Source organism: Vombatus ursinus, unplaced genomic scaffold (assembly GCF_900497805.2).
Source record: "Vombatus ursinus unplaced genomic scaffold, bare-nosed wombat genome assembly UNPS02009205.1, whole genome shotgun sequence".
Taxonomy (NCBI): domain Eukaryota; kingdom Metazoa; phylum Chordata; class Mammalia; order Diprotodontia; family Vombatidae; genus Vombatus; species Vombatus ursinus.
Window position 1 is genome coordinate 57,519,529 of NW_020948983.1, and position 22,724 is coordinate 57,542,252.

The 22,724-nt window shown below is 37.6% G+C and overlaps 1 protein-coding gene across 6 annotated transcripts in view; it reads right to left on the minus strand.

The window, feature by feature from the left end:
- The window catches only part of AAGAB (alpha and gamma adaptin binding protein), a 69,438-nt gene that overhangs the window by 9,919 nt on the left and 36,795 nt on the right, over positions 1 to 22,724 (minus strand). For 2 of the 6 annotated variants that reach the window (XM_027851969.1, XM_027851975.1), the window contains 6 exons: positions 13,818 to 13,900; positions 11,725 to 11,818; positions 6,964 to 7,068; positions 3,365 to 3,414; positions 2,555 to 2,659; positions 22 to 363 (listed from right to left, as the gene is read on the minus strand). In XM_027851969.1, coding sequence (XP_027707770.1) covers positions 2,582 to 2,659; positions 3,365 to 3,414; positions 6,964 to 7,068; positions 11,725 to 11,818; positions 13,818 to 13,900 — 410 coding nt within the window. In that variant the 3' untranslated portion in view covers positions 22 to 363; positions 2,555 to 2,581. Of the gene's footprint in view, positions 1 to 21; positions 1,779 to 2,554; positions 2,660 to 3,364; positions 3,415 to 6,963; positions 7,069 to 11,724; positions 11,819 to 13,817; positions 13,901 to 22,724 lie in introns of those variants that run through there. The other 4 variants (XM_027851974.1, XM_027851971.1, XM_027851970.1 and 1 more) reach the window with 4 other exon arrangements.

Below are 22,724 nucleotides of genomic sequence, written 5' to 3' on the forward strand. Positions count from 1 at the left end.
CACCTAATACACATTAACAGGCTTCATAAATAACACTCATTTTAATCAATCCAGCCATGTTTAATTTATAAAATCAAGTTCACAGCTTTTTCCAATCAGTTTTCCCTAATACATATGACCTAACTGTTTCCCTAATGCTTCTGGTCATGGTAAGGGGAAAAAATTCTCCAACCTCCTCTCCCATCTTCATGCTGGACTTCATCAACGTTCTTAATAGAATAGCTAACACAATCATCTTAAAAGAAACACCATGAATGTCACAGTCTCTTCTGTGGTTGGCAGTTCACTTTGGGGAGAGTGCTGCTGCAGGACAGTCTCGTATGCTGGAATTGTCCTGTTCTTACGGCTCCCTCATTTCAGTTTCTGTAGAACGTGTAAGAGGATGTGTGAGGGTCAGACTTGCTCCTGTGTGTGATCAAGCCTGGGCTTCCTCTAGATGCCAGGTTGTTTTCACCTCTGGAATTGCCTCAGGCCTGGACCTGCAACCTGAGCAACCACCACCAGCAAACCTCTACTTCTTTTAAGTCTAGCTTGTAGCCTGTGAGATCCACTACTCTCCCATGCTGATAATAAGTAATTCACAAAAGCAGCCTTTTAAAAAATGATTTTCACGAACTCTCTCTGCTATTTCTTTGGGAGAGTTCCCCTTAGTACTGTTCCATTCAAAAGTGCATATTGACCTTTTTCACAGGATAAAAACCACAAGGGCACTCAGAGCTGCTATTTATGGAAGGTTCATAGGAAATGTCAAAGCCCTACAATCACAGTACTTATGAATTTGTTGTAAATTAGTTTCCTAACACTACCTCCTCTATACCATCCACTGTCACTACTCTATATCTTAGTTTGGTTCGTAGCCCAAAAGAATGGGATACCTCACTTATTTGTAAGCATATATGGGGTGACAACATTACTTTGGGTATCATCAGCAGCGGGAGACGATCTTTGTGGGGAAATACTAAAATACTTATTGTTATTCCATTTTATCTTTCTGATGATATTGGGGCAGCTACATTCATTATATTGCTCCCATGCTCTTTAAAATCCCATTTAGAAACTTCAGAAGGCTGTCTCTCTCTCATATAAACACAACAGTAGTGAAGGTTATTCCTTCCTTGTATATTTAATGAAACTGCTCATTTTCTGCAACAATAAAATCCACTGTCCAAGACAGTCTTCTGGCATGAGCTTAGTTAGAAGGAGTGAAACCTTTAAAAGGCAGAGTCCACAGACATTTCTGTAAATCTGCATTTACAGATTAAACCATGTGCCACTTAGTAAGGTCAGAGCTGCCATACATTTAATTACCAATTTAACATGAGGTCTCCTTTCTTTTCTCACCTCACAAAAGGAAGAAAGACATCATGGATCAGGTAAGCTTGGTTCTTGAAAATTAGCTGAGAAAGTGAGAGGAGATAAAGTCCTGGGAATGATGGTATAAACTCAGGAGCAATGGTAACTGAATAGAAATACAGGGACTGTTGCCATGACAGAATGGATAGCCCACAGTGGCTTGACTCATTTACATGGGCAAGAGCTTCTGTAGCTAATTCCCACTCCTCTAGAGCAAAAAGTAAATCTGGAGGAAGCTCACTTCTAATTGTCATACTCTTCATTCCCTTATAATAGACTCTGAGGGAGGACAGCCTTCTGTAAGCTACTATCAAAACCAACAATCAACCCTTTACACTGGCTAGATGGTCAACATGATGATGGGAATCTCAGCAAAACAAAACAGGGTCCATCCAGGAAGTGTCAGGGCTTTGGCTGCTGTGGAGCTAAGAGGGAAAGACAGACACAGTTGTCCTTTGTATGGGATGGTTTCTCCTCTACTCCTCACCATCCTCGGAGTGGATGGGAAGGAGTGATTGCAATTCCATGGGGAATGGGGAAGGGGTCAGGAAGTAGACAGAACACAAGTGTATGTGGCTTGAAGGTAGCTGGAAACCAGCCTGGGTGTGATGAGTGCAGGAATGTCAAAGCAAAGGCAGCTGTGTGTGTGCATGAAAAGTGAGAGGAGGGAAGTCTGGCAACAACCTGAAAGTTAGTGAGAGGCTGAGAGCTTGAGCCACAGCAGAGAGGGGCTTACGTGGCTTGCTCCTTCCTCCTCTGGTCATTGTGGCATGTGGGGTGTATTCTTAGGGGTAGAGCTTGTGGCGTTGAGCCCTCCCAGCTTCCCCAATTGCATGTATCAGTATGGTATGAGAAATAAGGACAGCCATAAGACCCCACAGTTTGTCTAGTAGGAAGCACCTGAATCCTGGCCACAGCTGAGCTTGCCTTTCTGGGTTTCCATGTCCAAGGAAGGTGTCTTGGAGGGAAGGCTCTAGGTGACCTAACAATTACAACAGTGCTTTGGCGACTTCCCGATGACCCTAAATGTCCCCCAAGGAATTGCAATCATCTGCTCCATCTCCACTGCTCCCCAACAGCAAGGATGGGGAGGAACGCTTTTTCTGGGCTAGACATAGGTAACACCTGCGTCTGTCTTCTCCCACCCGTGCAGTGTCCCATGCTCCCAATATCCCTTAACACAACTAAAGTGTGTTGTTACCATCTTGGCTAACCAGACACAAGAAGTTCAGTTTTCTTCATCAGAAGAAATGCCTTCAATCTCATCTCTGTCTCCACCAATTGCCATCCAAAATGCTTTGGCCACCTGTGGACAAAAGTTTATAAAATTACAGGTAACAGCTAAATCCATGCCATACATATGTGAATACTTCAAAAACTATATGAGGCATTGGTACAGGGAAAGATCAGTAAATCTAAAGTCAAAGAATTTGAGTCTGAATCCCAGTTCTGCTACTTTATTGTGTGACCCTGAAAAAGTCCCTTCCTTATTGGGAGGCAGTGTGATGAAGTAGAAAAGGCAAAGCATTTAGAGTCAGAGGCTTTAGATCTAATCCTTAGCTCTGCCAATTACTGGCTACACTATCTTAAGTAAGTCATGTTACTTTTCTGACCTCAGTTTCCTCAACAGTAAAATAAGAGGGCTGGATTCAATGACTTTTAAGGTCCATTTTTAGACCTAAATCTATGATTGATATACGGTTCATCCTATGTACGAACCTAAAATTCCAACATTATATTTGTAACTGGAAGACTCCAACCAGTTATAAAATCTCTTGCCTCTTGTTCAGGCTAGACTAGGACCCACTCAAGTTCAAAGAAATTATACATATTTGAAGACTGATTTGACTATTGTAATAAATGCTTTCATAATGTGTAAGTAATGAGTAAGTTCTTAACTGATATGCAACATCTGCAAGCAGAACTTTTCCTCTACTGAGGAAGCAGACATATAACTCAATTACTATCCTAACACCCAGCACAGCTTTAATAAATAGCTGCTTGATCTTACCTTTTCTGCATGCAACTTTCTTTGTTCATGAGGCAAAGTCGCTGCTTTGTCTAGGGAGGAAACAGAATTTAGGAAGTTCATATAACAACACAAGAGAGCCTGAAGCTGTGAAGTTCTAACCTCAGATGATATAAGGCCACTTTCTGAGTTGTGTTTGTGGTGCAATCATTAAAGTTATGAACTCTGAGTCCTCTAGGTTTTCCGGATCATAATGATGGAGATATCTTATTCATTCCCTTTTAATAAGAATGTGTGTGTATACTTGGGGGGGGGTAGGGGTGAGGAAAAAGAGAGAAAAAAAGAAAAGAAGGAATATTAGCTCCAGGAAACAGAAATCTGACTTTGTTTATCTATTGGGATTCCCCCTCATTCACAGACCACTGCTTTACTGAGAAGACTGAGGCCACACAACCATGAACTCATTCAATTCTTCTCTTCCATCCCTTAAGTCTAAGTTGCTAAAAGTCTTTCCCTTTACCCGACCTTTCCCTCCAGTCTCAGAGGAGGAGGCAGCCCTCTCTTCTTGTTACATGTAAACTCTCTACCTGTACCCTCAATCAAATACCATCCTTTCCATGCCTTTGTTCCATCAATCATCCTCTCTCATGCATCTTTAATTTCTCCCTCTACCACACCCTTCCCCTAAAGATATGCTCAAATCTTCCCTTGGGCTCTATACTCATCAGAACCTTTCTCTGACTCAGAATGCAAGCTATATTGGCATTTCTCTCCTCACCTTCGCTGCAAATGCCTACGAACCTGGCTGCCTCCACTTACTTCTTAGTCCCCTCTCAGCTGGCTTCCATCCCCATCCTTCTCCTGAAACAGCTCTTCTGAAGGTAATCAATGACTTCTTTATTGCTAAGTCCAAGCATCTTTTTTTCCCGGACTTATTCTCTTTGACTTCTCTAGGGCATATGACATCATGGACCACTCCCATGTGGTCAGGAATGTTGCCACCAAAAAGGAGACCTCTAAAATCCAGGAATCAAGTAGCTGTGGCTTCAGGAGTTGTCATCCTACAGATGCTAAGAGGGTTGGACAAATGGTCAGAAGGAGATTAAAGGGGACCTTTTGATGGCACTGAGTGCAGGACTCTGTTGCCTTTATATGGTTCCAGGCTGTAGTCCCAGGGTGAGAAGAAACACTATCACACTACAGCATGTGGCCACAGGATAGTAGGGACTCTGGTCACAGTTCCAGGATAGAAAAGAGTTTTCACAGTCTAGAGCACAGGCCAGGAGAGCAACGATCACACCTCTCCTTAGATCATACCACTTTGGAAGAACTGAATTAAAAACTTACACACTCCCAAAACTAGCTCTGAAAACAGCAACACACACACACACACACACACACACACACACACACACACACTCTCTCTCTCTCTCTCTCTCTCTCTCTCTCTGAAGTTTGGGACAGCGTGCCCTCCACTCGGGAGCAGAGCCCAACTTTAACATACAGTTGAAGGTGAAGAAATGAGCTGGAAAAATGAGCAAACAACAAAAAAAGAACCTGACCACACAAAGTTACTATGGTGACAGGGAAGACCAAAACATGAACTCAGAAGAAGACAACAAAATCAAAGCAGGTATATCCATAGCCTCAAAGAAAAATATAAGTTGGTCTCAGGTCCAAACAGAATTCCTGGAAGAACTCAAAAAGGATTTTAAAAGTCAAATAAGAGAGGTAGAGGAAAAATGGGGAAAGAAATTAGAGTGATGCAAGAAAATCATGAAAAAAGAGTCAACATCTTGGTAAAGGTGGCACAAAAACCCACTGAAGAGAAGAACTCCTTAAAAAGCAGAATTGGCCAAATGGAAGCAGATGTATAAAAATTTACTGGAAGAAAAGAATTCCTTAAAAAGTAAAACTGGCCAAATGGTAAAGGGAATACAAAAGCACATGGAAGAAAATAATTCCTCAAAAATTAGAATTGGGCAAGTGGAAGCCAATGACTCTATGAGATAGCAAGAAACAATAAAATCAAAACAATGAAAAAATATAAGAAAATGTGAAATAATCTTATTGATAAAACAAGTGACCTGGAAAATAAAGCAAGGAAAGATAATTTAAGAATTATTGGACTACCTGAAAGCCATGATCAAAAGAAAAAAAAAAGCGTAAGCCTCATATTTCAAGAAATTATTAAGGAAAATTGCCCTGATACCCTAGAACCAGAGGGTAAAAGAAATGGAAAGAATCCATCAATCAGCGACTAAGAAGAGATCCCAAAATGAAAATTCCTAGGAATATTATAGTCAAATTCTAGAGCTCCTAAGTTAAAAGGAAATATTGCAAGTAGCCAGAAAGAAACAATTCGAATATCACACAGCCACAGTCAGGATAGCACAAGATTTAGCAGCTTCTACATTAAATAAATGGAGGGCTTAGAATATAATATTCTAGAGGTCAAAGGAGCTGGGATTACAGCCAAGAATCTCTTACCCAGCAAAACTGAGTAATAATCCTTCAGAGGAGAAAATGGACATCTAATGAAAGAGGACTTTCAAGCATTCCTGATGAAAAGACCAGAGCTGAAGAGAAATCTGACTTTCAAATACAAGACTCAAGAGAAGCATAAAAAGGTAAACCGGAAAGGTAAATCATAAGGGATTCAATAAGGCTAAATTGTTTACATTCCTCTATGGGAAGATGATAAGATGATACATGTAACACTAAGAACTTCATCATTATTAGAACAGTTAGAAAGTATATACATAGAGAATATGGGTGTGAGTTGACTATGATGGAATGATATCTGAAAAAATAAAATTAAGAGGTAAGAAAGAGGAATGCACTAGGAGAAGGGAGAAGGGAGAGGGAGAATGGGGTAAATTATCTCACAAAAAAGAGATGTTGAAAGCACTTTTACAGCAGAGGGGAATAGACTGAAGCATGCTATTTTTCACTTTCTTTCATTATTTTTTTTTTGAGTCTTCTTATACAAAATGACTAATACGGAAATGTTTCATATGATTGCACATGTATAACCTCTATCTGATTTGTTACCATCTCAGGGAGGGAGGAGGGGGAAGGGATAGAATTTGGAACTCAAAACTTTAAAAAAAAAAAAAGTTAAAAAACTGTTTTAACATGTAATTGGGGGGGAAATAAATAAATATAAAAGTAGGTGGAGGCAAAATGTGAATTCTGGGGAAAGGATATAATAGTAAAACCTTTTTATTAGCAGCAGCTATAAGTAAAGAGAGACCTTTAAAAAATGGACCATATCATGATCCATTTAACCATTGTTAAAATTTCATGAGAATGACATCTGGGAGGGTCCTACCTCTTCGCAGAGTTTATAGCAGCTGTTAGCTAACAGACTATTCCCTGAGGGCACAGATAATGATACAAGGTAGAAAGACTTTTATAAGACCTAACTTACATTTAAAAGTCTCAAGCCATCTTGGTGCAATGTTACGGCTGTGATTTCACACACATAAATGCAAACCAAGGATGATAGTCTTATACAAAACTCAGCTACATGATATTTCTGTGAGACAACATGGTGGTAAATTTACTTTCTACCATTTGGGATTGAAGTACATTCATTATAAATTAAAGTAAGATATTCACAAAATATTTTTGTTTACCTTTCATTTCTTTTAGCTTTGAAAAAAGTCGTTCAAAATTTTCCAGATTTCCTCCTCCAGTAGTGAGACTGGCTAACTCTTGGATATCCAGATCTAGCATGGGGTCTAAAAGCAATGTTTGTGAGAATATTAATGCAAGATTTCACAAATGGTAAATGCACTGAATTCTAAGGCTTAAAAAGTTCCTAACAAACAAAAGCACCACACCCCTTTCCAGGCACTCATGACAGTGAAATCCGTTCACATCAATAAATCTTTACAATCTCCAGAGAACAGGTTCTGCTGGTTCCTTTGATTCTCATGAACTCTATGTATTCAGAATTCTTCCTAATAACTATCCTTAGTGCATCATGATGAAACCTATATACCACCTGAAGGTTTAAGATCATTTTCTTTCTGGCAGCAGGTTGTAGTGGAAATGACACTGGGCTTGAGGTCAGGTAATATGGGGTGAATACCCTGGCGCTGCCAGAGTGAGACTCTGGATAAGTCACCTCATTTCTTTTATAGTGTACACTTGTATAACTCTGCTCTAGTTCTTTTTGCTCCATTTTGCATTATTTCAATTCAATTCCACAAGTATTTATTAAATGCTTACCACATACAAGGCTCTATGCTAAACAATGACAAAAGAAATCCAGTCATTGTCATCAAGAAGCTTACATTCTATTAAGGTAGGGAGTTCAGAACATTTTGTGTGTCACAGACCCCTTTGGTATTCTGGTCAAGTCTATGGACTCCTTCTCAGAATGTTTTAAAATGTATAAAATATATAGGATTACAGAGGAAATCAAAGATAAGTGAAAGAAAAGATGTGACTTTTTCTCCCATTCAAGTTCATGGACCCTGAAACCTATCCATTGACCCTTTGGGGGTTGGTTGACTCCAGGCTATAGTACAGAATCCCTGTACAAGTGGTATTCCATAGATTTTCCATACATGTAAAATTTTAAAGCACTACATAAGTGTTAAGTTTTAGCTATTAGACATATAATACACATATTTGATTGGATGTCTATCTTTATTTTATTTTTATCCAGTACTGGATGGTTTTGATAATTACCAATTTATAATATGTTGTAAAGTTTAGTAGTTCATGCCCACCCTCATCAGCATTTTCCCCAACATATCTTTTTAAACTGTTGTCCATTTGCATTTCCATACAAATTTAATTTTTATTTTATAAAGTTCTATGAAGATGCTACTTCATACTTTAATTGGCACTGCATTAAAATATGTACATTAATTTGGAAAGTTCTGTCACTTTTTATAATGTTAATCTAATTCAATCATAAACACTGAATGTTCCTCCAATTATTTAGGTCCTCCCCCCACCCCAATCATTATAGCTTTACAACAGTTCTTATATACGTTATCTGTATTTCTAAGTAGGTTAATTCCCATATATTGGATGGGTTATTGTTACTATAAATGGGGTTTCTTCATGATGTTTTATTAATCTTAATTGCTAGTATGTAAGAATTTGAAAGATTTATGTGGGTTAATCTTAAATTCTGTGACCTTGCTATACTCATTTATTATCTCCACTTAATTTTTAGTTGAGAGAGATTCTCTAAATATACGATCATGTCATCTGCAAACAGTAATATTGTTAACGTCCTTTACTGTTTCATAGCAATTCTTAAAGTTTTCAATACTATGTCAAATAAATGCATACATCCTTATTTTGTACCTGTTTCTAGTAGCAATGGTTTTAATGTTTCTCTATTGCATATTATATTGGCTGTTGGCTTAAGATGAATATTTCTTATTGTGTTAAGGAAAAACCACATTCCTAGTCTTTTTAGTATTTTTCTCATGAATGAATGTTTTGTCTAATGGGTTTTATCTAATTAAATTCAACATGCATTTATTAAGTCTAGGAATACAGAAACAAAATCCAAAAAACTTTGCCTTCAATGAGCTTTCCTTGTACTATGGGATAGTGAATTAGAGAATTCAACCTATATACAGATTTGTTTTAATGATTTGTGTTGTTTTTCTCCAAGATTGGTCTATTTGAATTAATTTTGTACTATATCCATTTTGGCAATTTATATTTTTATAGATAATCAACGATTTCCTTTACATTGTCTAACCTAGTAGAATACAGCTGTGTGTAATTTTTTTTAATAACATGGTTAATTGCTTTTGAATTTGTTGTGATCTTTCCTTTTTTGACTATAATTTTGCCCACTGGAATTTTCTTTCTTTTTCTGATTGTTTATTAATGATCCTCTCTCTGCCGCCCCACCCATTCATTATCTTTCCAAAGAACTAGCGCATACCTAGTTTTAATGATCAGTTCAAATGTTCTTTCCCTTTCTCTTCTTATTTATGCTCTTATGTTTTTAAGCTCTCTCTTTCATCAGTGCCTCTCCTCACTCCTCCTTCCCTTTTTTGCTATTGTTTCTCATCTACATAAAATGCCTATTTATTGGTAAGTGTTGAATTATTTAGGATGGACTTTTGAATTTATTATTAAAACACATTTTTAACCTAAACTCTATTTGGATTTTTTCTAATGTAATCAGAAAAGATTATATCTGTAAAAGTATATAATTTGAGGAGCAGCTAGGTGGCACAGCGGATAGAGCACCAGCCCTGAAGTCAGGAGGACCTGAGTTCAAATTCAGCCTCAGACCAAACACTTGACATTTACTAGCTGTGTGACCCTGGGCAAGTCACTTAACCCCAATTGCCTAAAGAAAATAAAAAAAAATAAAAGTATATAATTTGATGGGCTTATAAACTCACTGATATAGTTAATCCCTCCAAAGGTACAGACTGAAACTCCTTATGTCCTTCCATTCTTTGGAATTTCTGCCCATGTTCTCCCAACATGCTAGAGGCCTTCTTCTAAATCTATTGACATTACATTCATCATCTCATTTGATTTAATATGTAAAGTGCTTTGAAGTGCTATATAAATCTATAGTGGGGGTAGTAGTGGTGGTGGTGGTAGTGGTGGTTAGGTACCAATGGAACACATGGAATGTTAATATCTTATTCCTCACTCAGGCTATCAGCTTGGCCCAGCTCCTCATGAGTGATATGCCATAGTATATTCACACCTACCACATAAATCTCTTTTGCTATTTGGCTACTTACAACTTTTATTCTTTTTAATTTGATATTTTAAGATTTGCTGATAAATGGTGTTTCATAGGAAGTACATTACTGGAAAAATATTGGTGTTAAAGAGATGAACCTTTGTTTCAGGGAAAAACATGTAATCACTGAGAGCACTGTACAACTTCCCAAATACAATTCAGCCCATTTTCTTCTTCCTGTTTACTTCTGGCCCTTTTCATCATCTATCAGCAGTTACTGTCCAAAACATATGTACTATAGATCAACTCTATAAGTTATCCTTCCAATTGCAGATCAATGTCTGGACAACTTTTTTAACATTTACGTGGTTTTTTTTTTCCTTGAAGAGTAAGACCAAACTCAAGTGATCACAGATCTCATTTAGGAGGTAATGCAATGTTCCAGAGCTTTATGCAGGCAGTACAATGTCACTCATCAGTAGGAAGATTTGGAGGACTTCTCCATTTGTAGGGAATCACTCATCCAATTAAACTCCATCTATCTGGACTACTCTAGCTTTAATGCAAATCGAGTGTTTGTCAGGAAAGGAGGTTTATTAAATTTCAGGGCATAATTTTCGTTAAATTTCAGAAGGAAGTGGTGATCAGAGTAGGGGAAATTGCCTGGGTGAGGTGGGACTTTGTTCCAAGGAACTGATAATCAGGGAACTATTATTTTCTTATTCTAAGACAGCCTGCACAACCTGTGGCCCACAGGACACTTGTAGCATGCCAAAGGATTTTGGGTGGCCCACAAAAAATATAGAGGAAAACATTCTTTGTATGTAGAGGAAATCCTTTGGTGAGCCACAGGTTATGCAGGCCTGTTCTAAGACATCATTCTCATGGCTATACACTCGTTCTCCATAGTGGCCAGAGAATCACACCTCATGAAAGATTAAGTTATGCTTATATTTTGTTTCATTTGCAAACTGAGAATTAAACTTCTAACAGAGAAGAGTTAAAGCCATCTGAAGGGGGCTAAGTTAGGTCAAAAGCACATGAGTATCTCCCAACTTCTGCAGCCTAAAGGGAAAGAAGGGACATCAGAAATCCTCTAACTAAAAAACACCTATAATTGACTTCACACTGTGCTCTGCTATTCTATGGTTTATATGCAATAGATCTACATGTCAGGAGACCTGTGTTCTAGCTGAGATCTAATTAGATCGAATGCTAATGTGACTTTAAGCAAATCACTTACTGTTCTTGAGTCTTAGTTTCATCATCTTCAAAGTGTTGATAAGAATATCTACCCTAAATAATTGATATGGAAGTAGTATGGCATAGTTTTGAAAAGTACAAAGCATTAAACCTATGGAAGTGTGTCATCACCAACAAAATCATGAATTATACTATTGTTTGACTTTAAGAAAAAAGAATAAACACTGAAACATACTGTTTCATCAAATGTTAGACAAAACATGGGCTTTGTCTCTTTCAGCATACTAGAATCCTGCCAGGAAAACCAACAGAACAGCAGCTAAATGTTTGCTAAGTAGTTGCCTCTTTTTCTGATTCTAATAATTATAGATGGGGCTTAAATTCATTTTTCTTCTCTTGTACTCTTTTAAAATCAACTTCTTTTTCAATGACTTATAGCACTATTTCTATTCCAAACTAACCAACTTAAACAAAGTGTTTCTTGGTAGCCAAGAAAGAGACTTACCTACAATGCTATCAACCTGGGAGTCAGTTGTGTTAGAAGCGCTATCTAGACGGTCAAAGCAGCATTCAGTCCCATCTCCTACAGGCAAATGAGGCTGTTGGTAACAATTAAACAACAAATGTGTTACTTCAGAATTAAATCCAGGTAAATTCACATCTTAATTCCCACGCTTTCTTAGAAGGGTGAGAATAGGTCATGAGGAACCATAACAACAACAAAAAAATTCTAAATATGAAGAACTCTAAAAATTTTGTTTGTTTTAAAAGAAAACAATTTAGAACTCTTAATATGTCCACATAGACAATTACAAGTTTAAAAATGACCCACTAAATGTTCAAAATATCTCTTATAGCTTGATCAAATTGGAAGTGAATGAAAAAACATTCTAGGAAATTCAAGTCAAGCCAAGACGTATTAAGTACTTACTATGTGCCAGGCACTGTGCTAAGTGCTAGGGGTACAAGACAAATAGAGTCTCTGGTTTCAAGGAATTCACATTCTAATGAGGGAGACATGTAAATCACACATCTACAAGACATGTACAGTGAAAGTTGGAAGTAATCTGAGAGGTAAGGCACTAGCTTTGTAAAATCTCCCCAACCATACTATAAACTTTCTGAAGGCAACAACTACATCTTACATTTCTTTTCTATCACCTATAGCTCCTCATAGCAGGTGCTCAATAAAGGCCTATAGGTTTGATCTGAGAACCTTCTCAGTCTCTTTTGCTGAAATGCCCTACCTTATTATGTGTGGCTCTAGTGCCCCTTCGAGCCTCTCTGTCTCTCTCTCTCCCCTTCTTCACGAGTTTATCATGTTCAACTGTCACCTCTAGACAGATGACTCACAAATCTACAGCATCCCCTTCTCTCCACTCACATGGACACCTCCTTTGTATAAGCACTTGCCACCTCTTGCCTGGACTATTGCAATAGCTTCCTAATTGGTCTTCCTGCCTCCAGCCTCTTTCTTCTCCAAACTATCTACGGCCTTAATTTCTTCACCCGCAAAAAATAAGGAGGTTGGACTAGACCCCATTTGGGGTGGCAACCCAGTTTAAGTGGTCATCAGTAGAAAAAGTTTAAGAAGCACTGGATTAGAGCACCTCAAAGGTCTCTCTTCCCATCCTAAAACTGTGATCCTATAATTCTCAACATAGCTGCGAAATTGATGCTCCCAAGGTACAGCTTGAAAAGCTTCAGTGGCTGCCCTCTTTCCTCTAGGACAAAGTACAACCACCTCTGTCATTTAAAGTCCTCTAAAACACAGTTTCAACTTTTCTTTCCAGATGTTTATGTTACTCTCCCTCACGAACTCTCTCCCCAGCAAAACTGGCCTACCTGCTGTCACCCCCATGACATAGACCCTCCTATCTTTGTCTTTGCACAGGCTGCACCTGAGATCCTGAATGCCCTCCCTCCTCTTGCTAACCTCCAGGAATCCCTAGCTCCCTCCTTAAGATTCAGCTGAAATCCCTCTTCAACAGGAGGTAATGACTGATGCTTACCCTCAAATTACTTGGTATTTACTTTGTATACAGCTTGCATATGTTTTATGTTTGTATCTGTATATCTAGCACTTAGCATAGGGTCTGTCACACTGTGATCCAGACTGCTCTCTATGATTATGAATTATTGGTAAATCACCCATCTATAGAGTATGTCCCCAGCACAGGCCTGAATCACAGGCCTGGCACACAGAAGAGACTTAATAAATGCTTACTGAATTTAGATCAGCGTACGACAAAAAGAGGGAACAAGTTGGAAAAGCTAAGATCCTTTGATAAGAAGCACTGCATTTGGAAAAGATCACTAGCAAAGAATAAAGCAGAGCCTTTAAAGTCTGGCTTATTTTTTAATGATGGTCAAGCTGGGTTCCAGCCAACAAGCGACACACACATCTTCCTATCTCCTCTCACAGTTATAAGCAATATCTCTAGGTCTTTGAATTCTTTAGTTCTTTTTCCACCCCAAGGGCAAAACTGCTTTTTAAATGGGCACCTCTCTCTTAGAAAGAAAATGTGACAAATAACATTAGAACAAAGAACAAAAAGGAAGATCAAAGGGATAAGAGAAATAAGAATTACTCTTTACTTCAGTGTGATGGTTCTCAGTTGACCCAATGTTACAGTTTGCACCAGCCAATGAACTAAGAAGGCCAAAGCTTTGGTTTCTCTCTGAAAGGGGAAAAAAAATTACTGAAAACCCCAATTGTTAAAGGTATGAAACAACTAAAGCAGCAATGTATGGTTCATTATTTGAAAGGCTCCAAATGGAATAAACAATTAGAGAGAATACTATAATCATTACCAATCACATAAATCATCATTAATCACACAATCCTACAAAGTGAAAAGCAATACATGGTGGGTGATTTGGTCTACGTAGATCCCAAAGAACAGCTGTTCTTGGGATTTAGAAAGGCCCTCTATTTTTAAGAAAGTTTCATTTCATGAAGCCAAATGTTTATTGACAATGAAGGCTAAGCTTAAAGCTATCAAAATGCTAGAGGAAAAAGGACACATGTGCTCCCATTATATCACAGTAATTTTGATCCAGGCAGAAAATGGGCTATGCCAGTTATCTGCCTTTATAATCTCTTGAGGGCAACCCATCTCTCTTCCTTCTCCCACCCCTTTCCCAAAGGGCTTTGCTATTCATTCTCTCCTCCCACTCATTATATTCCTCTCTGATTCCCCACAAGGTGGGTCCAGCTGCATTGGCCTTCTTGCTGATCCCTTACATTACATTCCACCTCCTCTTGCTGAAAGGATATATTCTTTCTGTCTCCGCTTTGCAGAAGCCTTGGCTTTTTTCAAGCCTCTGCTCAAGTGCCACATCCCTATTGTTCTTCACCCACCAAAAAAATTTATTTTGTATATATTTCATATTTTTCTTTGTTTCATAAGTTACAAAGAAAATGAGCTAAAAGCATACACAGAGGGAAATGGATGATGGGTGTAAGCAGGCTAAATAACATAGCCAATGAGGAACCTTAAAGAACAAGGGTGAAAGATGTCATCAAGGAAACACACGGTTGGAAGAGAAGATGTGCTGAAATAAGAAGTGACAGATGAACAACCTTACGAAGTCAGGAGAAATCAAGGGAGGTCCCCAGTATGTTGGGTGGACCTACCTGTGGCAAATTTATGGAAGGGCAGGGATAAGAGTTGTACAACATGAGGAGGCTGAGTTACAATCTGTGATTTTGAGGGGAAATATCTAAATCTATGAGATTACAGATCAATCTGAATATCTGCATATATTTTGTATTAACTTGACAGAAGCTTCTTAAAGACAGAAACTTTTGTTTTTCCCTAAACTGATTACTATTTTTAGTGTAATATAGTCTGTAAAGGATGTGTTCACTATTTCTGCCTATTTACATCAGTTTGCAATATCTCTGCATCTCACTATCTGGTCAATTTTTGTACAAGTTCCATGTGGTACTGAAAAAAAGCAATCCTATTTAGAAGAAGCCATACATCTTTTAGCTCTACTACCCCCAGGAATTTGTTCAATTATCTATTTTCTCTTTTGCTTAACTTCCTGTTAGACTCATCCAAAACTGAGAGAGGGACATTAAAATCTCCCGCCACTCCTCTATTACTGTCTTCTTGTGGTTAATTTTTCTTTTATTTAGATGCTAAGGCACATGGAACATAAAAGTTAAATATTAATACTGGCTTGTTACCTATAGTTTCTTTCTGCATATTTCCCTTATTTCTTTTCATTTTGTAAATGTCTGTTTTCGCTGTCTGATAGTATGACTGCAACTCCTACTTTTTTGGATTCACCGGATGAAGAGTAAATTCTTTTCCAGTCCCTTAATTTTATTCTGTGTATGTCTTTTGTTTCTGTAAGCAAAAGATTGTCAGGTTTTGTTTTCTTATTCAATCTACCATTCCCTTTCACTTTATCAGATTGCTTAATTCAATTCATTTAAAGTTATGAGTTAGGTTTATGTTTTCTTCCATTTGTCTCTTAATTTGTCCTCTTCCTTTGTAAACAAAGTACTATCACCTCAGTTATTCTAGCTTAACATATTTTAAGGCAACTCTATTCCCTTCACTTCCCCTTACCCTCAAGCTGTGCACCTCCCATTTGTTACTCCTTTCCCTTGATTTTGGAGTTTTGCTTATTTTTTTTAACTTCTTCTTTTTATCGAGTAAATTAATTCTTCCCCTCTCAGTTAAGTAGTCAAGTAAAATCCTTCTTGCCATCTTACCCTTCAACTTGTTCTGTTCATTGTTTTTAAATTGCATTTTCTATACCTTTTTTCTAAAAACAGATTTCTTTCCCTCATTCACTTCATTATTTATCTTCTTGTTCTGTCTATTCTAGAGTTTTATTCTTTGACTCATGAGCCTTGCACTTACTTAGTCCTTCTTTAGGCTTTGTATTCCTGACAAAATTAAAGTTTTTGATTTACTTACTTTTGTATTCTCTCTCCTAAAGAGTTTCTATGTTACTACTGCCTTGTAGATCTTAACCCTTGCCCCTCTTTTTCTGTTATACCTCATTCTTAGAAATACCAATTTCTGCAAGTGAGAGGCACTGCCCCATGGTAGAAATTTTCCTATCTCCCTGATTGTGAAATTTATTATTAACCGTTGCCTTCCCCCTGGTCATTTTTTTCCTATTTGCCCTGAAATCTTCTCCCCAACTCCATTCCCTCGTACTTGTCTGGGTGTCAGCTCAACCTAGGGGCTCTGATTCCCCTTCTGATTCTCCTGAGGCAAGATGAGCGGTTTCTCTAAGCAGTAAATCCCTAAAGATTATACCCACTATAAGGTCCCCATATCACTTTACAGAATCTCTCCCTTCCCTCATGGAAGGATTCATCAGTGGTACCCCCTCCCACCAATGAAACACGATTTCCCTCTTTATTTCTCCATTTCAAATCCTCCCTTTGCTTCCTTGCCCATTGTCCTCTAGGCTCTCTTCTTCATGAGAGATTACAGAAGATATTTTCTCTTCATTGTTAGCCTTTGGAATCACAAGTGAGTTCTACCAATTGATTAGGGTACATTACACATTCCTATCTTCCTTCCACACCCCTCCCCCTTTTCATGTACCTTCTCATTCTGTAATCCAGCCCCACCAAAAACACACTAATTCACCTGTAAGTGGGATGTTGTGTGGTTTACTACATATCTCCACCAATTTTATCTGACCTCTGCTTTCAGCCTTGTCTCCTTATGTACTTTTAGAAAGAAAGATGCTGTTATTTTGTTGTTGTTGACCTTGTTTGTCATATATGTTTGCCTTTCTTGCATATCCATTGTCTGGAGTATCTGAAAAGCAATTAATTTTTTCAGGTCTTTTTTTCTTGAAATATTCTGAACATCTTTTTTACTAAAGCTCTATCTTTTTTCATTAATGGTTAACCTCAGGTTTGCAGGTTATGTTACTTTGGACTGTGTCTCAAGCTCCTTTGCTTTTCTGAACACACTGCATTTTCTTCAGTGCTTTCTGGTGGTTGTAGAATAGTCTAGTGTTATTCAAATTTCCTTTCCTTATATCAGAAGGTCTTTCTCATCACATGCAGAATTTGTTGTTTGTCAATGGAATTATTTAATTTAAATACTCTGTGTCTTTGAGTTTGAAGTTTGAAGTCTCAGAGTTTTTTGTTTTTTTTTTCTGGAGACAGTCTGTATGTGGATTCTTTTGATTGGTACTTTGTTTTCTGTGTCAGAAGTTCTGAGCAGTTTTCTTGTATTATTTCTTGCATTATGGTATTCAATTTTTTTGAGCTATCATATTCTTCTGGGAGATCTATACTGCTTCAGTTGTCTCTCTATATAACCTGTTTTTAAGATCAATGTTTTGCTTGTTTAGAAATAAAGTTTTCTTTTAATATTATTGCTTTTTTCTTCTCTTCTTCCAAACTGCAATCATTTATTTTCTTTTGTCTTTTTTTTTTTTTTTTTTTTTTGCTTTTTGGTGAGGCAATTGGGGTTAAGTGACTTGCCCAGGGTCACACAGCTAGTAAGTGTCAAGTGTTTGAGGCCAGATTTGAACTCAGGTCCTGACTCCAAGGGTGGAGTTCTAACCACTGCACCACTTAGCTGCCCCTTTTTAAATTTCATCTTTTTTTCTTGATAATTTATTTTTAGTTTTCAATATTCATTTCCATAAGATTTTGAGTTTTAAATTTTCTTCCCCCACCCCAAGATGGCGTACAATCTGAGATAGGCTCTACTTATACATTCATATTAAGCATATTCTCCCATTAGTCAAGATGTAAAGAACAATTAGAACTAATGGGAGGTACCACGAGAATGAAGCAATAAAACAAAACAACAAAGGAAAAGGAGAGCAAATAATATGCTTCCATCTGCATTCAGACTCCATAGTTCTTTCTCTGGATGTGGATAGCAATTTCCATCATGAGTCTTTTGGAGGTGTCTTAGATTCTTGCATTGCTGTGAAGAGACAAGTCTATCAAAGTCAGCCATCACATAGTATGGCTGTTATTGTGTACAATGTTCTCCTGGTTCTGTTCATTTCACTCTGCATCAGTTCATGTAAGTCTTTCCAGGCTTTTTTTGAAGTCTGCCTGCTCATCATTTCTTATAGCACAATAGTATTCCATTATATCCCTGGGCAATTCATGTTTCACAAGCCTTAGTTTGCCCCAAGTAACATTTAGGAGTATAAAAGTAGCCCAAGATGAATGCTGGGCTCTTTCACTCAGGCTTAGTGGAATGCCCACACAGTCACATACAAGTCCTTACCCTAGTTACCTCTGTCTCTCAGTTTTCTGGCTGAGCTCCAATGCTGTACATATATACTGCTGTCTCAGAAGGAAGAGAAGAAATAACCATTTATTAAGTGCCTAGTGCCAAGCACTGTGCTAAGTACTTTACAAATATTATCTCATTATTCTCACAATAACCCTGGGAAACAAGTACTATTATTAGCGGCCCACCCACCCCCCCTTTGTACAGTTGAGGAAACTAAGGTAGAGACAGAATAAGTAACTTGCCCAAGGTCACACAACTGGTAAATATCTATGGCCACATTTGAATTCAGGTCTTCCTGACTCCAGGCTCAACACTATTACCCACTGTACCACATAGCTGCCCCTAACTAAGCAAGCTTCTGCTTTCTGGATTTCTGCAGCAGTGGGAGAGGTTTCAAAGGTTGTGAGAACTGTAGAAATTGTCAAGTCCTCCATCTGGTTGGTCATGTGACTTACAATCAGCACCTGGTTTTTTTCTTTCTTTGTCTCAGTGCCTAACATGGTGCCCTTAATAGATGCTTACTGTTAAATGAATGACTGAAAACTTAAAGCATATTCTCCACTTCCAAATGAAGTTCCATTTTACAGAGAACTCTGAATAAGGATGAAGTTCTAACAAGTTTTCCTGGTATTCCTTAGTCACACTATTTAGTCAATGCCAAGTCTTTGACTTCAAATGGTATGTAAAAAAGAAAAGTGAGGCAGCAATGAGTTCTGCAGTTATTCCTACCAAGTTCCACCCGTAAATGTCTTTATCAATGGCAATATTGCCTCTCTGGATGCCCGTTCTACTCCCTGTTTCAAGAAGTAGCAGTCCTCCTTCCCTTTGTTAAAACTCCCAAATTTCTTCTTTATGAACTGCCTTTTCGTATCCTTAGACCATAAATAATTTTGAGGAGTTTTATAAAATAATGAAGAATGAAATGAGCAGAATCAGGAGATTAAATTCATACAATAAAAACAATACTCTGAAACCAAATAACTTTAAAAGCTGTAAGAACTAAGACTAATACAATTACCATTTATGATTCCAAAGGACTGATAATGAAATACGCCCTCCATTACAGAGGTGACAGATTTAGGGTACAGAATTAGAAGGAAACATTTCTGCACATAGCCATTTAAGGAATTTGTTTTGCCAATTACGTATGTTTACTGGAAGAAATTTGTTTTTCTTTTTTTTTTCCTCAAGTGGTGATTTCTCTTAATTTTTTAAAAACAGAGAGGTAAAAGGTGCTAGAAATGTGAAATGTATGCACTCTCAGATGAGAGCACTATGCTATGAGTTTTACTTAACTTTTACTTTGTTATAAGAAACTTCTCATGGAGTAGGGGTAATCTCCAAATGTTTGTAATGTAAAACAAAACATATCAATAAAATTTAAAAAAAAATTCACCACTTATTTCCTTGGTAGCCAAGGAGCTGACTTTGAAATTTCATCACAAAAGAATATATCCCATAGAGAGATGAAAAACAGGTTGATGGATTAGGTACCCAGGATTAGTATTTTTTCATGATCAGATTCATGGAAAGCACTTAATAAATATATGCTGATTTAAACCCCAAAGATGTTTTATTCAAGTTATAACATATTTCTGAATAATCTGTTCATGATTTTTAGGAAAAAATACACATATACATAGTGACTCTCAGGGATTTTATAAAGAGGGCAAATTCGAATAAGAGATTTCGTATAACATTACTACATGCTCTTCAGATTAAAAAGTGTTATCTGAACAAAAAAGCATCACACAAATGTTATTTGAAAGCCTTTGTGTCTGTTGTTGGAACTAGCTTAATCTGAGTAACTTAGACTAATTTAAAAAATTTCCCCATTTTTTAGCTTAAATTTTCTCCCTTTGCTATTTGCTAGTTCATCATATATGGTAGAAGAAGATACAATTCATGATGTCATGGAGGCTAATGGTCTGAGAGATGTTTATGAAAAAAACATTATGATCTATGACTATTCTCTAACAAGATAGTCTATGGAAACAGGAAGATAATACAGTAGACAATGAACTGGATTGGCATCCGGAGCCCTGGGTTATAGTGCTGCTATGCTACTAACCAACTGAGTGACCTTGGGCAAGTTAGTTTCCCTATTGGGACTTCTATTTCCTCATCTAATAAAATGAGAGGGACTGACCAGGGGATTTTATAAGGTCCCCCATAGTTCTAACAATCTATGATTCTGTAGAGCAAAGATGAATTAAATAGCTGCCTGTGGCTATGGTTTTAAGAATTTAAAAATTGCTAAATAGTGGCAGAAAAAAGAATAATACTAAATGTCAGAACCCATTACAGGCTCACACTGACAGCTAAGTGTTTACAGTCCTCATGACAATTACAATGGGCCGAAAGGACTTCTCTCAGCATTTTCTTATAAATAATGGAGAATTTAGTCAACTGAAAAGACACAGTCCATTATGTTCCACTGGTTATATTTTAAGATAGCAAGGAAAATTGCAAATTATCAAGATTAGAGAAAGAATTAGGTTTTGTTTAACACAAAAGCAGGTTGACTACACATTAATGTTATGCCACTCATGGAGCTCCAGGCTCAGAAAACTGTAGAGGCTGACAAAATTGTATACACTTGCAGGTTATGTAAGACTTCAGTTTGACCAGTTCAATGTTTAACCAAAAGTGCTACCCATGTGAACACACTGTAAAACAATTCTCCTAGTCAAAGAGAATTACACAAACCCCTTTTCTTGTCTGTGAGCATTCTCCTCTGTGCTCTGGTTTAGGGCATGGAAATCTCATCCTTACTAAAAGGGTTTTATTTCTGTAGCAGGTACTTGTTGAAATTGGCTCCACTATCTATGGTTTTATTGATGTCACAGGTTACTAGCTTGGGAAGGAATGAATCAGTCTCCTCAATTGATTCTTCTGAAACTTCGGGGCTGGAGGAAGGGGAAGCCAATAAGCAATGCCAAACAAATTATTACGGAAGAAATGGTAGTAAGTATATTACCCCTGGTCCTATAAACACATCTGATTCAGTTCTGGTAGTCAGGTATACCAGCACCACTGGAATTTCAGATAAAAATATAATAGCATAATACGGAAATCAAATAACACCAACCACTGAAGAGGCTTCTCTGGAAAAAATGTCAGAAACAAGATTTTGTGCTATGTGGACTAAAGGTGGGGACAGAAGCATGTTTTTTTTTTTTGAGGGGGGCTAGGCAATGGGGTTAAGTGACTTGCCCAGGGTCACACAGCTAGTAAATGTTATGTGTCTGAGGCCAAATTTGAACTCAGATCCTTCTGAATCCTGGGCCAGCGCTCTATTCACTGCACCACCTAGCTGCCCATAAGAGAAGCATGATGTTTTTAAGGTAAGTTTTGAGAAAAATTGAAACCCATAATTTTGTCATTGGAAAGACCCTTTGAGATCATTTCCTCCAACTCTCATTTCATAGTGACCTAATGGCAGGGCTGGATCTAGACAGTAGTCTTTGTGATGTCCAGTCCAATGCTTAGGGAAATAAAGAAGCATTGTATGTGACCTGCATTTCTTATAAAATTACTATTTTGGGCATTTCTCCTAAACTGAGACACCCCCCCCCCCAAAGTCCCCAGAAATTAAAAAACATCAACACAAAAAACCCATCCAACAAAAACAAACAAACTTCCCCAAATATTTTTGTGTTTCTAGGACTTCATATATCCAGTGCAGAAAGGATGGTTAATCTATTGAAAATTACTGTTTAAATAAGACAGCTCATTTTAAAAACTACCTTCTTCTTTGGTGTTCTAAAGGAAAGAAAGGATTTGGAAAATTGATCCACCTAATGATGGGATAAGGCAGGGTACAATGCTACCTTCTCTCCATTTTGCCTAGGAAATATTGCCACAATTTTATATCATCAACAATAGGCCAAAAGATCTCCTACTTCCTTAAGTTATGACCATGTAGGAATAGCTTGGACCAGAGAGACAAGTGGAACCTGGGGACAGCAGAGGCAGATGGAGAGAAGAAAGAGAAATATAGATTCCACACTTTAAGACAGTAAAACCATTCACTGCACTCAGGATGCTTACATTCTAGTAGAGGGATAAGACACCTATACAAATAGCTATCATGCAAAATAATGCATGAAAAGTACAGCTGAGAGGTAGAGTGCTTTTTGTTTGAAGCTTAGGTATAGAATAAAGGCAATATTTACTTACATAAACCTTTTACTCCACAGGTCTAATCCAACAAGCATTTATTAAGTGCTTACCACATTATATTTAAATT